This window comes from Scyliorhinus torazame, chromosome 7 (genome assembly GCF_047496885.1).
Source record: "Scyliorhinus torazame isolate Kashiwa2021f chromosome 7, sScyTor2.1, whole genome shotgun sequence".
NCBI lineage: Eukaryota > Metazoa > Chordata > Chondrichthyes > Carcharhiniformes > Scyliorhinidae > Scyliorhinus > Scyliorhinus torazame.
This window is the reverse complement of record NC_092713.1, coordinates 150,249,714-150,267,718: the sequence shown is the minus strand read 5'-3', so window position 1 is coordinate 150,267,718 and position 18,005 is coordinate 150,249,714. Positions and strand designations below refer to the sequence as shown.

Genomic DNA, 18,005 nt, shown 5'->3' with positions numbered 1-18,005 from the left:
CGAGCCCCCCCTCTCTCCAACAACACACAAAACCGAGTCCCCCCTCTCCAACACACAAAACCGAGCCCCCCCTCTCCAACACACAAAACCGAGTCCCCCCTCTCCAACACACAAAACCGAGCCCCCCCTCTCCAACACATAAAACCGAGCCCCCCTCCAACACACAAAACCGAGTCCCCCCTCTCCAACACACAAAACCGAGCCCCCCTCTCCAACACACAAAACCGAGCCCCCCTCCAACACACAAAACCGAGCCCCCCCTCTCCAACAACACACAAAACCGAGCCCCCCCCCTCTCCAACAACACACAAAACCGAGCCCCCCCTCTCCAACAACACACAAAACCGAGCCCCCCCTCACCAACACACAAAGCCGAGCCCCCCCTCTCCAACACACAAAACCGACCCCCCCCTCCAACAACACACAATCGAGCCCACCCCTCCAACAACACACAACACCGAGCCCCCCCTCTCCAACACACAAAACCGAGCCCCCTTTCTCCAACAACACACAAAACCGAGCCTCCCCTCTCCAACAACACACAAAACAGAGCCCCCCCTCCAACAACACACAAAACCGAGCCCCCCCTCTCCAACAACACACAAAACCGAGCCCCCCCTCTCCAACACACAAAACCGAGCCCCCCCTCTCCAACAACACACAAAACCGAGCCCCCCTCCCCAACAACACACAAAACCGAGCCCCCCCTCTCCAACACACAAAACCGAGCCCCCCTCTCCAACAACACACAAAACCGAGCCCCCCCTCTCCAACACACAAAACCGAGCCCCCCCCTCTCCAACAACACACAAAACCGAGCCCCCCCCCCTCCAACAAGACACAAAACCGAGCCCCCCCCCTCTCCAACAACACACAAAACCGAGCCCCCCCCTCTCCAACAACACACAAAACCGAGCACCCCCCCCCCCTCCTCCTCCTCCGGCTGCCACATCTGACACCGATGGGGCTGAGCTGACACAAGGGCAAGCGGTTGCCACTAGCGACAGTGACCCCCCCCCCCCCCCCCGTCCTGCAGCTTATATGAGGCGGGGACGAGAGGGGGGGGGGGGGAGGTGTCAGGAGTGTGCTGTCAAAGCAGCAGCCGGGGTGGGAGGTACATTTTATTTCCCCCTCTCTGTTCCACAGCATCAGGTTGAGTCTCAGTGAATTGCTGTTTACAATCTGACGGCATTTCCCTATCACCCCACACACACACACACACAACCCACCCCTTTCCCCCTTGCAGATCACATGATGTTGTATCTAGAGAGAGAGACACACAAACACAAACCCACCCACCCACCCAGCCAGCCAGTCAGTCAAACAAACAATGAAGAATAGATGCAGATATGCCAAAAAGATTTTTTTTAAAGAGGGGGGGGGGGATACCCGCGTAAGGGGGCAGAATGTGTGAGAAGGGGCGATCCAGAGAGAGGACAGGATACGGTATAAAAATGCTCAACCTGCGCTGGGGTAAGGCAATGATTTCAGAGTGAGTGCAGAGAACAAGATCTGCTCGAACTGGGATTGTGAATCTAGTCTTAGGTTCACCTTGGCAGGATTTAATGAGCAAATAGTTATTTTAAAAATAGAGTTTTGAATCCAGGGGATTAAAATAGAAATCAGTATTTTCGAAAAGGATTTTTTTTTAAGGGGCAGGAAGTTTTTATTTTGGAGAAAGTTTTATTTGCAGATAATCGTACCTGGGATTTAAAAGGGGGGTTTTGAGACCTAGCTCAGGAGTGTGTTCACAATATGCTGGTTGCCAGACTCTTGTTTGTCCTCAGTACCTTTCTGGACCTCTTGCCACTCAGTCTGGTCCGGGCTAACCAGCACTGGCTTTACAAGCGAGCCCTCATCTCTCGGGCGGAGAGTAGCCGCAGTGGCTCCGGGGAGGAGCACTGCCGGACGGCGGAGCGAAGAGGCAGGAGGAGCCGGCGCTGGGCACCGAGAGCCCGCCTCGCCTTGTACCCGGGGCGGCAGGACGAGCACGGAGCTGCCTGGGCGCTGGAGAGCGGCCAGCCGGCCGGCAGCAGGAGCAGCCCGTCCCCCGAGGGCGGAGAGAGCGGCGACGGCTTCCCCGGCGAGAGCGGCGGAGAGAGAGACCGCGGCTCCTCGTCCCCCGGAGGAGGCAGCTCCTTGTCCTGCGGCTGGGGCTCCGGCCCGGCCGGATGCGAACCGGGGGTCGGCACAGTGCTCTACCTTTCCGGCGGCAGGGAGCGCCTCAAGCCGCGGCGCCAGGTCAAGATGCCTCGGGGAGCGTTCACCACCGACATGTGGCTCAAACCGGAGGGAGGGCAGAACAACCCGGCGGTGGTGGCAGGTAAGGATGCTGGGGGCTGGGCAAACTTCGACAAAACACCTGTAAGCAGCATTAGGGACATCATCACTTGCACCAAATATTCACCAACACCAGGAGCATCACCAGTAGCAAAATGTACACCAACTTCAACTGTAAATAAATCTACACCAAATCTAGAGACATTATCAGCTGCACCGAATATTCACCAGGAGCATCAGCTGTAACATAATCTACACCAAAATCATCTGTAACTTTATCTACACCAAAATCACTTGTAACAACACCAAACTCACCTGTAACTTTATCTATACCAAAATCACCTGTAACTTTATCTACACCAAAATCACCTGTAATTTATAACTTTATCTACACCAAAATCACCTGTAACTTCATCTTCATCAAAATCACCTGTAACTTCATCTACACCAAAATCACTTGTAACTTTACACCAAAATCACCTGTAATTTATAACTTTATCTACACCAAAATCACCTGTAACTTTATCCACCAAAATCACCTGTAATTTTATCTACATCAAAATCACCTGTAACTTCATCTACACCAAAATCACCTGTAACTTCATCGACACCAAAATCACCTGTAACTTAATCTTCATCAAAATCACCTGTAACTTCATCTACACCAAAATCACTTGTAACTTAATTTACACCAAATTCACCTGTAACTTCATCTACACCAAAATCACCTGTAACTTTACACCAAAATCACCTGTAAATTTATCCACCAAAATCACCTGTAAATTTATCCACCAAAATCACCTGTAATTTTATCTACATCAAAATCACCTGTAACTTCATCTACACCAAAATCACCTGTAACTTCATCTACACCAAAATCACCTGTAACTTTACACCAAAATCACCTGTAACTTTATCTACACCAAAATCACCTGTAATTTATAAATTTATCTACACCAAAATCACCTGTAACTTTATCCACCAAAATCACCTGTAATTTTATCTACATCAAAATCACCTGTAACTTCATCTTCATTAAAATCACCTGTAACTTAATCTACACCAAAATCACTTGTAACTTAATTTACACCAAATTCACCTGTAACTTCATCTACACCAAAATCACCTGTAACTTCATCGACACCAAAATCACCTGTAACTTCATCTTCATCAAAATCACCTGTAACTTCATCTACACCAAAATCACCTGTAACTTCATCTACACCAAAATCACTTGTAACTTCATCTACACCAAAATCACCTGTAACTTTACACCAAAATCACCTGTAAATTTATCCGCCAAAATCACCTGTAAATTTATCCACCAAAATCACCTGTAATTTTATCTACATCAAAATCACCTGTAACTTCATCTACACCAAAATCACCTGTAACTTCATCTACACCAAAATCACCTGTAACTTTACACCAAAATCACCTGTAACTTTATCTACACCAAAATCACCTGTAATTTATAAATTTATCTACACCAAAATCACCTGTAACTTTATCCACCAAAATCACCTGTAATTTTATCTACATCAAAATCACCTGTAACTTCATCTTCATCAAAATCACCTGTAACTTAATCTACACCAAAATCACTTGTAACTTAATTTACACCAAATTCACCTGTAACTTCATCTACACCAAAATCACTTGTAACTTAATTTATACCAAATTCACCTGTAACTTCATCTACACCAAAATCACCTGTAACTTCATCTACACCAAAATCACCTGTAACTTTATCAACACCAAAATTACCTGTAACTTCATCTACACCAAAGTCACCTGTAACTTAATTGACACCAAAATCACCTGTAACTTCATCAGCACCAAAATCACCTGTAACTAAACATACACCAAAATCATCTGTCACCAAATGCACACCAAAATCATGTCACCAAATATACACCAAAATCACCTGTAACGTAATCTACTCCGAAAGCACCTGTAACTTAATCTGCACCAAAATCACCTGTAATTTAATTTACACCAACATCACATGCAACTTAATCTACACCAAATTCACCTGTAACCAAATATACATCAACACCACCTGTAACTAAATATAAACCAACACCATCTGTAACTAAATATACACCAAAATCACCTGTAACTAAATATACACCCAAATCACCTGTAATTTCATAGAATTTTCATAGAATTTACAATGCAGAAGGAGGCCATTTGGCCCATCGAGTCTGCACCGGCTCTTGGAAAGAGCACCCTACCCAAGGTCAACACTTATTGTAAACACCCTATCCCCATAACCCAGTAACCCCATCCAACACTAAGGGCAATTTTGGACACTAATTTATCATGGACAATCCACCTAACCTTCATATCTTTGGAATGTGGGAGGAAACCGGAGCACCCGGAGGAAACCCATGCACACACGGGGAGGATGTGCAGACTCCGCACAGACAGTGATCCAAGCCGGAATCGAACCTTGGACCCTGGAGCTGTGAAGCAATTGTGCTATCCACAATGCTACCGTGCTGCCCTGAAGTTACTGTGAAAAGTCCCTAGTCGTCACATTCCGGCACTTGTTCGGGAATTGAACCGTGCTGCTGGCCTGTCTTGGTCTGTTTTCAAAGCCAGCGATTTAGCCCTGTGCTAAACAGCCCCTGTCAGTATACACCAACACCACCTGTAACTTAATTTACACCAAAATCACCTGTAATTAAATATTACACCAACACCACCTGTAACTTAAATATACACCAAAACCACTTGTAATTAAATATACACCAACACCATCTGTAACTAAATGTCCACCAAAATCACCTGTAAACAAATATACACCAACACCACCTGTAACTGTACACCACCACCTGTAACTAAACACCAACACCAGCTGTAACTAAATATACACCAACACCACCTGTAACTAAATATATAACAAAGTCACCTGAAATTTATTATAAACCAACATCACATATAATTAAGTATACACCAACATCAACTGTACCGAAATATACATCAACACCACCTGTAATTAAATATACACCAAAATCCTCTGTAATTAAATACACACCAACACCACCTGTAACTAAATCTACACCAACATCGCCTGTAATTACATTACACCAACATCACCTGCAACCAAACATACATTGATATCACTGGCTCCAAATATACACCAACGCAACCTGTAACTAAAGTTACACCAAAGTCACCTGTAACATATACGCCAACATCACCAAATATACACCAACATCACCCATAACCAAATATACACCAACATCACCTGTACCAAATCTACACTAACATCACCCGTAATCAAATATACACCAACATCACCTGTAACCAAACTACACCAATACCACCTGTAACTAAATATACACCAACATCACCTATAACTAAATATAGAACATACAGTGCAGAAGGAGGCCATTCGACTCATCGAGTCTGCACCGACCCACTTAAGCCCTCACTTCCACTCTATCCCCGTAACCCAATAACCCCTCCTAACCGTTTTGGCACTAAGGGCAATTTATCATGGCTGATCCCCCTAACCTGCACGTCTTTGGACTGTTGGAGGAAACCGGAGCACCCGGAGGAAACCCATACGGACACGTGGAGAACATGCAGACCCCTCACAGACAGTGACCCAGCAGGGAATCGAACCTGGGGCCCTGGTGCTGTGAAGCCACAGTGCTATCCACTTGTGCTACCGTGCTGCCCCAGACATATACCAATACCAGATATATGCCCATATATACCAATGTCACCTTTATCTAAATATATAACGAGGTACCTTTAATTTATTATACACCAACATCACCTGAAACTAAATATGCACAAACACCACCTGTAACCAAATCTAGGGCGGCACGGTAGCACAATGGTTAGGACTGTTTCTTCACAGCTCCAGGGTCCCAGATTCGATTCCCCACTGGGTCACTGCCTGTGCGGAGTCTGCACGTTCTCCCAGTGTCTGCATGGGTTTCCTCCGGGTGCTCCGTTTTCCTCCCACAGTCCAAAGATGTGCAGGTTAGGTGGATTGGCCATGCTAAATTGCCCTTAGTGTCCAGAAAGGTTAGGTGGGGTTACTGGGTTATGGGGATAGGGTGGAGGTGTGGGCTTAGTGCTCATTCCAAGGGCCAGTGCAGACTCAATGGGCCGAATGGCCTCCTTCTGCACTGTAAATTCTATGATTCTATTCTATATACCAACATCACCTATAACTAAATATACACCAATGCCATCTGTAACCAAATATACACCAACGTCACCTATAATTTATTATACACCAACACCACCTGTAACTAAATATACATCAAAGTCACCTGCAGCTAATTATATACCAACATACATGTAACTAAATATACACGAACATAACATGGAACCAAATATACCAAAGTCTCCTGTAACCAAATATACACCATTAACTAAATATACACAAATGTCAGCTTGAACCAAATATATACCAATGTCACCTGCAACTAAATATACAGCAATGTCACCTGCAAATAATTATACACAAACGTCACCTGGAACCAAATATGCACCAACACGACCTCTAACTAAATATGCACCAATGTCACCTGTAACTAAATATATACCACGGCCACCTGTAATTTATTATACATCAACACGACCCGTACCTAAATATATACCAATGCCAGCTTTAACCAAATATATACCACGGTCCCCTTCAACTAAATATACAGCAATGTCACCTGGAACCAAATATACACCAACACCACCTGTGTCCAAATATACACTAATATTACCTGTAATCAAATATACATGAACATCACCTGCAACAAAATATAGACCAAAGTCAGCTGTAACCAAATATAACATCACCTGGAACCAAATATTTGCCAACACCACCTGGAACTAAATATACACCAATGTCACCTGTACCAAATGTATACCAACATCATCTGCAACTAAATATACACCAACGCCAGATGCAACAAAATAAATACCAAAGTCAGCTGTAACCAAATATACACCAACATCACCTGGAATAAAATATTAACCAACACCACATGCAACTAAATATATACCAACGTCATGTGTAACCAATGTCACATGTAACCAAATCTACACTAACTTCACCTGCAACTAAATATATGCCAGTGTCACCTGTAACCAAATGTACACCAACGTCATATACAGCAATGTCACATGGAACTAAATATACAGCAACATCACGTGGAACTAAATATTCATCAATACCACCTGCAACTAAATATACACCAATTTCACCTGTTACTAAATATACACCAATGTCACCTGTAACTAAATTATACCAATGTCACCAGTAATTTTTTATACACCAACATCACCTGTAACCAAATATACACCAACGTGACCTGCAACAAAATATACATGAAAGTTACCTGTAATCAAATATACACTAACATCATCATCTGTAAGCAAATATACACTAACTTTCATGGAACCAAATATACACCAATGTCACCTGCAACAAAATATACACCAACATCACCTGGAACCAAATATGCACCAATATCACCTGTAATTTATTATACACCAATATCACCTGTAACCAAATATATACGAACATCACCGGTAACTAAATATAATAATAAATAATCTTTTTATTGTCACAAGTATGAAGTTACTGTGAAAACCCCCTAGTCGCCACATTCCAGCGCCTGTTCAGGTAAGCCGGTACGGGAATTGAACCCGCACTGCTGGCCCTGTTCTGCATTACAAACCAGCTGTGTAGCCCACTGTGCTAAACTGGCTCAAACACTGTACACTAACACGACGTGTAACTAAGTATACACCAATGTCACCTGTAACTAAATATGCACCATTGTCACCTGTAACCTAATATACACCAACATCCCCTGTACCAAATATACACTAACATCACTTGTAACCAAATATACACCAAAGTCAGCTGTAACCAAATATACACTAACATCACATGAAACCAAATATACACCAACGTTACCCGCAACAAAATATACACCAAAGGCAGCTATAACAAAATATACACTAACATCATCTGTAACCACATATACACCAATGGCACTGTAATGTATTATTCCGCAGCTTCACCCAGAACCAATTACACACCAACATAATCTGTAACCAAATAAACACCACCATCAGCTGTAATTAAATAAGCATCAACATCACCTGTAACTAAGTCTACACCAACACCACAAATACTTAAATGTACAGCCACACCTGTGACCAGATATACACTGATGGCATCTGTAATTTCTTATACACCAAAATCACTTGTAACCAAATATGCCCCAACATCACCTGTGACCAAATATACACCAATGCCACCTGTAATTTATTATATACTAACCACACCTGTTCCAAAAATACACCAACACCACCTGTAACCAAATATACACCATATGTCATCTGTAATGTATTATTCACCAACATGATCTGTAACCAAATATGCACCAACACAACCTGGAACGAGATAATCACCAACATCACCTGTAGCCAAATATATGCCAACATCACCTGTAGATTATGATACACCAACATCACCCATACATAACTATATGCCAACATCACCTGTAACCAAATAGACACCAACATCACCTGTAAGTTATTATACACCGTCACCACCTGTGATCAAATATACACCAACATTACCTGTAACCAAATATACACCAAAGTCAGATGTAACCAAATATACAGTAACATCACATGTAACCAAATATACACCAATGGCATCTTAATGTATTATACCGCAGCTTCATCTGTAACCAGATATACTCAACACCACCTGTAACCAAGTAGACACCAACATCAGCTGCAAAGTGTTATATACCATCACCACCTACAACCAAATATACACCAACATCACCTGGAAAATATTGTACATTAACACCACCTTTAACTAAATATACATCAACACCACTGTAATGGAATATACACCAACATCATCTGTAACCAAATGCACACCAACATCACCTGTATTTTATTATACACCAGCATCACCTGTAATTGAATATGCACCCATTTATCACCTGTAATTGAATATGCACCCATATCACCTGTAATCAAATGGACACCAACAAACCTGTAATGAAATCAACACCATCACAACTTTACTTGTAACTATATATACATCAACATTCCCTGTAACTAAATATGCATCAAATATTCACCAACACTGAGCATCACCAGTAACAAAATTAACACCAACATCAAGAGTAATCAAATATACACAACATACCTGGAAGCAAATATACACCAATGTCACCTGTAATTTATTATACACTAACATCAACTGTACCCAAATATACACTGACATCACCTGTACCCAAATATACACCAACATCACCTGTAACAAAATATACAACAACACAACCTGTAATTAAGGCAACACCAACACAAAATCCCTGTAACTATATATGCATCAACATCACCTGTAAATAAATATACACCAATGTCACCTGTAATTAAATATACACCAACATCACCTGTAAATAAATATACACCACCGGCACTCATAATTATCTACACACCAGGATCACCTGTAATCAAATATACCCCAACTTCACCTGTAAATTAATATACCCCAATGTCATCTGTAACTAAATATACAACAAAACTAGAGACATTATCATTTCCACAAACTATTATACACTAACCACACCTGTATCCAAAAATACACCAACACCGCCTGTCAACAAATATACACCATTTGTCACCTGTAATGTCTTATACACCAACATCATCTGTAACCAAATATGCACCAACAGCACTTGGAACGAGATAATCATCAGCATCACCTGTAGCCAAATATATGCCAACATCACCTGGAAATTATTATACACCAACATCACCCATAGATAACTATCCGCCAACATCACCTGTAACCAAATAGACACCAACATCACCTGTAAATTATTATACACCGTCACCACCTGTGATCAAATATACACTAACATCACCTGTAACCAAATATACCGAAGTCAGCTGTAACCAAATATACAGTAACATCACATGTAACCAACACTATTTTTTATTAATGTACACCAACATCAACTGCAATTAAATCAACAGCAACACCAAAATCACCTGCAACCAAATATAGACCAAAACTAACATTTTCATATACCAAATATTCACCAACATCAGGAGCATCACCAATAACAGAATGTACATCACTGGTAATCAAATATGAACCAACATCACCTGGTACCAAATATACACCAACATAATCTGTAGTTTAATAGACACCATATCACCTGTAACTAAGTCTCAACCAACATCACCTGTAATTAAATATACACCATGATCATGTAATTAAATATACACCACCATCACCTGTAGCAAAATATACATCACATCACCTATAACCAAATATACACCTTCATCTCCTGTAATTTACTATAAACCAACATCAACTGTAACCAAATAGACACCAACATCACCTGTAAATTATTATACACCGTCACCACCTGTGATCAAATATACACTAACATCACCTGTAACCAAATATACCGAAGTCAGCTGTAACCAAATATACAGTAACATCACATGTAACCAACACTATTTTTTATTAATGTACACCAACATCAACTGCAATTAAATCAACAGCAACACCAAAATCACCTGCAACCAAATATAGACCAAAACTAACATTTTCATATACCAAATATTCACCAACATCAGGAGCATCACCAATAACAGAATGTACATCACTGGTAATCAAATATGAACCAACATCACCTGGTACCAAATATACACCAACATAATCTGTAGTTTAATAGACACCATATCACCTGTAACTAAGTCTCAACCAACATCACCTGTAATTAAATATACACCATGATCATGTAATTAAATATACACCACCATCACCTGTAGCAAAATATACATCACATCACCTATAACCAAATATACACCTTCATCTCCTGTAATTTACTATAAACCAACATCACCTGTAACCAAATAGACACCAACATCACCTGTAAATTATTATACACCGTCACCACCTGTGATCAAATATACACTAACATCACCTGTAACCAAATATACCGAAGTCAGCTGTAACCAAATATACAGTAACATCACATGTAACCAACACTATTTTTTATTAATGTACACCAACATCAACTGCAATTAAATCAACAGCAACACCAAAATCACCTGCAACCAAATATAGACCAAAACTAACATTTTCATATACCAAATATTCACCAACATCAGGAGCATCACCAATAACAGAATGTACATCACTGGTAATCAAATATGAACCAACATCACCTGGTACCAAATATACACCAACATAATCTGTAGTTTAATAGACACCATATCACCTGTAACTAAGTCTCAACCAACATCACCTGTAATTAAATATACACCATGATCATGTAATTAAATATACACCACCATCACCTGTAGCAAAATATACATCACATCACCTATAACCAAATATACACCTTCATCTCCTGTAATTTACTATAAACCAACATCAACTGTAACTAAATATACAACAAAACGAGAGACATCATTTCAACCACATATACACTGTTATGGGTCAGGGTTTAGAGACCCCTAAAGTGTATCATGGAGTTCACCTGAACCACCACTTTTAATAGATTGTGGTATAGGGAGCACACGGCTCACTCTACAGGTATGGTACAGCAGAAATGGACCAGGTTTTTTTTTAAACAAAACAATGTTTATTCTATGAACTCAAGTTAACCTTTTTAAAACAAACAGTGAATATCTTAGCAACCATTAATTCAAAGATAACCCCCAAAGAATATAATTTGTATGCTGTCCTTTTACACCCAAAAGACTTAACAAACCTTTAAACAGAAGCACACCAGGGTTTACATGCAATACTGAAAACATTTATAATTCTGAATTCACCAAATGATTAAGAAATAGTCCTTCACGGCAGAGAGCTCAACAATACAGCTGCTTTGGCTGACTTTAGCTGCAACACACTGAAAAACGAAACCAAAAAGAGAGACTCACCCAAGCTTTTCTCAAAGTGAAATTAAAAAGCAGAACCAGAGCTCAGCTCCACCCACTCTCAGACATCACTGCAGTAACATGAGCAACCAAACATTTCTTAAAGCGACATTCTCATGACACTTCCCCCCCCCCCCCCCCGCCCCCCAAGAAAAAATAATTAAACCATCAACTTCATGATGGTTTCATTTTTCACCTTTTCAACATTCTTTAAGAAATGCACACAGTAAATATACTTTTCGTTTCAAAAATGGCATAACTTTGAATTGGTATATACCATCTGGAGTCACAAAAGCTGAAATCTCCTTCACCCTTTCGGATAAAGGTACCTGCCAGTAACCTTTAAGTAAATCCAATTTGGAAATAAAAGCTGATTGTCCCACCTTCTCAATGCAATCCTCCAAATGTGGGATAGGAATAGAGTCCGTTCTTGTAACTGCATTCACCTTTCTATAGTCCACACACAACCGTTCGGTACCGTCTGGTTTTGGAACCATCATTATGGGTGAGCTCCATTGGCTGCAACCCACTTCAATTATGCCATTTTTAAGCATACCCTCAATCTCTTTGTTAACCTGTGCCAATTTTAAAGGGTTAAGTCTGTATGGATGTTGTTTGATTGGAACAGCATTTCCCACATCTACATCATGTATAGCCATTTTAGTACTTCCCAATTTATCTCTACAAACTTGCCCATGTGATATCAATAACTCTTTCATGTCAGTCCATTTTTCCTCTGGAAGGTAACTCAACAATTTAACCCAATTTTTAAGAACATCCTCATTTTCCAATTTAATTTGAGGCAAGTCAAATTCACAGTCATCTGGATTTGGTTTGTCACTTTGAGTTAGAATCATTAAAACCTCCTCCCATTTCTCTCCTTCACTTGCAAAGTACCTTTTAAGCATATTCACATGACACACTCGGTGAGTCTTCCTTCTATCTGGTGTTTTTACCACATAATTCACCTCACTTAATTTCCTTTCAATCTGATAAGTTCCACAAAATCTTGCTTTTAAAAGTTCACCTACCACTGGTAACAATACAAAAACTTTATCACCACTGGCAAAACTACGAACTTTGGATTTCTTGTCCGCTTCTCGTTTCATCACATTTTGTGCAACTTTCAAATGTTGTCTAGCCAATTCACCTGCTCTCTTTAATCGTTCCCTAAAATTTGACACGTAATCCAATAATGTAATTTCGATTTCTCACTCACCAATTTTTTCTTAATCAATTTAAGTGGACCTCTTAGCTCATGACCAAAAATTAGTTCAAAAGGACTAAATTTGGTTGACTCATTAGGTGCATCACTAATTGCAACCAGTACAAATCAAATTCCTTTATCCCAATCCTCTAGATAATCTTGACAATAAGCCCTCAACATTGTCTTTAATGTCTGATACCACCTTTCTAACGTTCCCTGTGATTCTGGATGGTACGCAGTTGATTTAAATTGTTTTATTCCTAAGCTATCCATAACTTCTTTGAATAACCTTGAGGTAAAATTTGATCCTTGATCCAATTGTATTTCTGTGGGTAGTCCATATCTAGTAAAGAATTTAAGTAACTCCTCCACAATCTTTTTAGCTGTAATATTGTGTACTGGAATGGCCTCTGGAAACCTAGTAGACACATCCATTATAGTCAAAAGATATTGATTCCCACTTTTTGTTTTAGAAAGCGGTCCTACGCAATCAATTAGGACCCTTGTAAAAGGTTCCTCAAATGCTGGAATGGGTATTAAGGGCACTGGTTTTACCACTGCTTGAGGTTTCCCCATTACTTGACATGTGTGACATGATTGACAAAATTTAACTGCATCTTTATGTAGTCCAAGCCAATAAAAATGTTTTTGGATTTTAGCTTGAGTTTTCCTTATTCCCAAATGACCTCCCACTGGTACCTCATGTGCAACTCGCAACACCTCCTTTCTATACCCTACCGGCAATACTACTTGATGAACTTCTGCCCACTTTTCATCTGCCTGCACATGTAAAGGTCTCCATTTTCTCATCAAGACGTCACTTTTACGGTAATAACACTCTGGTATCCACTCAGATTCCTCTTCCGTGTATGTTTTCTGATACATCCGGTTTATTTCTACATCTTTGTGTTGTAACTCCGCCAATTTTCCTGAACTAAAAATATCCACCTCATCCTCCACCTGTTCTTGTTCTTTTTCAACCATCTGATCAAAAATCGTTTCTGACAATTGCACTTCCATGTCACCTTCACTCTTTGATTTCTCCTCTTGTCTTAACCTGTGACTTTGCGTCCTTGTTACCACAAAATCCAGAGAAATCCCAGGATATTTGTCCTTCAACACTTCAGTTGTCTGATTTTCCACTGGCTTATCAACCACAGTAGGCATCACTCCCACCTATGATCCAGCTATATCATTACCCAAGATAAACTGTATTCCTGGACAAGATAGTTTCTCTATTACTCCTACTACCACTTCACCACTCTTCACTGGACTTTCCAACCTTACCTTATATAATCGAACGCTACTCCTCTCATCCTGAATTCCACATATTACCACCTTTTCTGGCAACATTCGTCCCAACCTACATAACTCCTCATCTCTTACCATTAAAGATTGACTAGCACCCGTATCTCTTAAAATTGTGACTTCTTTACCTGCTCCTCCTGTTACACATGTGTAAACTTTACCCACACAAGTAAATTCTTTAAAGACATCTGGCACCTTCTGATCAATCACCTCTTGATCAGGCTGTACAATCTTTTGGACCTCCTTCGCTTCACTTGGGCTTTCCTTTAGCACTTTAACAAACCCCACTGTCTTATCCTGTTTTACCACATCAACCTTCCCAGTGCTTTTCTTCAACCACCAACACTGCGACTTTACATGGCCTGGTTTATTACAGTGAAAACATTTGAAACTTTTCATTTTTTTTCCACCCTCCTGGATTTATTTTTTAATCTGAGGTACACTCTCCTTATTATCTCCCATCAGATCACCTTTACCACTTGAGTATTTCTCATGTCCCCAGTTTCTATCCCTCACAGGCTGAAACTGATGTTGGAAACCAAGCTTTGATTTATGAACTAATTCATAATCATCTGCCATTTCTGGTGCTAATCTCACAGTTTTAACACTCTGCTCTTCCACATGAGTTCTCACTACATCAGGATTAGAATTTTTAAACTCCTCCAAAAGTATAATTTCTCTGAGAGCTTCATAGGTTTGGTCTATTTTTGAAGCCCTTATCCACCTATCAAAATTACTCTGTTTGATTCTTTTAAACTCCATGTATGTTTGACCAAATTCTTTCCTTAAATTTCTAAACCTTTGTCTGTAGGCTTCAGGCACTAGTTCATATGCACCTAAGATGGATTTTTTTCACCTCCTCATACGTCCCAGATACCTCCTCCGGTAGTGATGCAAATGCTTCACTAGACCTACCTACCAGCTTTGTTTGAATCAATAATACCCACATGTCCTGTGGCTATTTCATTTGTTTAGCCACCTTCTCAAATGAAATGAAAAAGGCTTCCACCTCCTTCTCGTCAAACCTTGGCAATGCTTGGACATATTTAAATAGATTCCCACCAAGCCTTCGACTTTGACGCTCTTTCTCACTATCCTCATCACTACCATTGTACGGTTCCCTTTATGCCTTCCAATTTTAACTGACTGTCATATTTCATGGCCATTTTTGAAGTTCAAACTCTCTCTCTTTATCTTTTTCCCTGATCTGCATCTCCCTTTCTCTTTATCCTCTCCATCTCTTTCGTATTCAAGCTGCTTTAATTCTTCCTCATGTTCCATTTGTTTAAGTTGTAACTGAATTTTTGCCATTTCCAATGAGTCAAACTGTATCTCAGGCAACTTTAAATGCTTAGCCACTGCCATAATTACCTCATCTTTTCGCATTTTGTCAGGTAATGTTAACCGCAATGTTTTTGCCAAATCTAACAGTCTGCTTTTATACTCTGTCCATGAGGTACTGCGTGTGACCATCTCCACTCCCAAAAACGTCTGACCCTCTGAAAGAGCCATTGTCCACAACACAGACCCGACTTAAACTAGAATACCACACCTGAAAAACAACCACAATATGATCACCCTCACTGTCTTTAAGTTCACTTAGCCAATCCAATAGATAGACTTTTATCCCCCTCGAGCCTCCAATTGTTATGGGTCAGGGATTAGTGAACCCCAAAGTGTATCATGGAGTTCACCTGACCCACAACTTTTAATAGATTGTGGTATGGGGAGCACATGGCTCACTCTACAGCAATGGTACAGCAGAAGTGGACCAGTATTTTTTTTAAACAAAATAATGTTTATTCTATGAACTCAAGTTAGCCTTTTTAAAACAAACCGTGAATATCTTAGCAACCATTAATTCAAAGATATCCCCCAAAGAATACAACACTAAGTAATCTGTATGCTGTCCTTTTACACCCAAAAGACTTAACAACCCTTTAAACAGAAGCACAGCAGGGTTTACATTCAATACTGAAAACATTTATAATTCTGAATTCACCAAATTATTAAGAAATAGTCCTTCATGGCAAAGAGCTCAACAATACAGCTGCTTTGGCTGACTTCAGCTGCAACACACTGAAAAACGAAACCAAAAAGACAGACACACCCAAGCTTTTCTCAAAGTGAAATTAAAAAGCAGAACCAGAGCTCCGCTCCACCCACTCTCTGACATCACTGCAGTAACATGAGCAGCCAAACATTTCCTAAAGTGACATTCTCATGACATACACCAACACGACCTGTAATTAAATCAGCACCAAGACAATATCACCTATAACTAAATATGCACCAACATCACCTGTAACCGAGTCGATACCCAAATTAGACACATTATCACTGCCGCAATATATACACCTACACCAAGAAAGTCAGCTGTAACTAAATGTACACCAACACCAGGAAAATCACCTGGAACAAAATATACACGAACATCAACTCTAACTAAATATACACCACTACCAACATCACCTGTAAGTAAATGTATACTGGCACCACATCACCTGTAACCAAATGTACACCAATACCAGGAATAATACCTGTAACTAAATATACACCAATGCCAGGAAGATTATCAGTAGCTAAATATACCACCAGCATCACCTGAAAGCAAATATACACCAACATCTTCTGTGAGCAAATGTACCCCAGCATCACTTGTAACTAAATATACATCAACATCACCTGTAACACACCAACATACCCAGCAACTACATATCCACCAATATCACCTGTAACTGAATCAACATGAAAACTAGAAACATCATCACTCTCACAAAATATACACCAAAACCTCTAACTAATATTACAGTACACAATGAACATCACCAGTAACCAAATCTACACCAAAATTAGACATACCATCAATTACAACCAATGTACAACACCATCACATGTAAGCAGTAAGGGGGGAGAAGATGAAATAAGAGTGTAAGCTAGCTGTTAATATAAAAGAAGATAGGAAGAGCTTTTTTCAATATATAAAAGGTAAGGGAGAGGCAAGAATAGACATTGGACCACTGGAAAATGGAGAAGTTGTAGTAGGAAACAAAGAAATGGCATAGGAACTGAATAGGTACTTTGCATCAGTCTTCATGGTGGAAGACACCAGTGGGATACCAGAGTTCCAGGAGAATCAGGGGACAGAGGTGAGTGTAGTGTCCATCACTAAGGAAAAGGATGTGGGGAAACTGAAAGGTCTGAAGGCGGATAAGTCACCTGAACCGAATGGACAACACCCCAGGCTTCT

General features: G+C 40.4%; 1 protein-coding gene across 1 annotated transcript in view; it reads left to right on the top strand.

Annotated features, from left to right (window-relative positions):
- Nucleotides 1-1,466: 1,466 nt before the first annotated feature.
- pappa2 (pappalysin 2) overlaps nt 1,467-18,005 on the top strand; it is a 726,002-nt gene continuing 709,463 nt past the window's right edge. Inside the window, exon 1 of the mRNA XM_072511622.1 lies at nt 1,467-2,323. Coding sequence (XP_072367723.1) covers nt 1,756-2,323 — 568 coding nt within the window. The 5' untranslated portion in view covers nt 1,467-1,755. The remainder of the gene's footprint in view (nt 2,324-18,005) is intronic.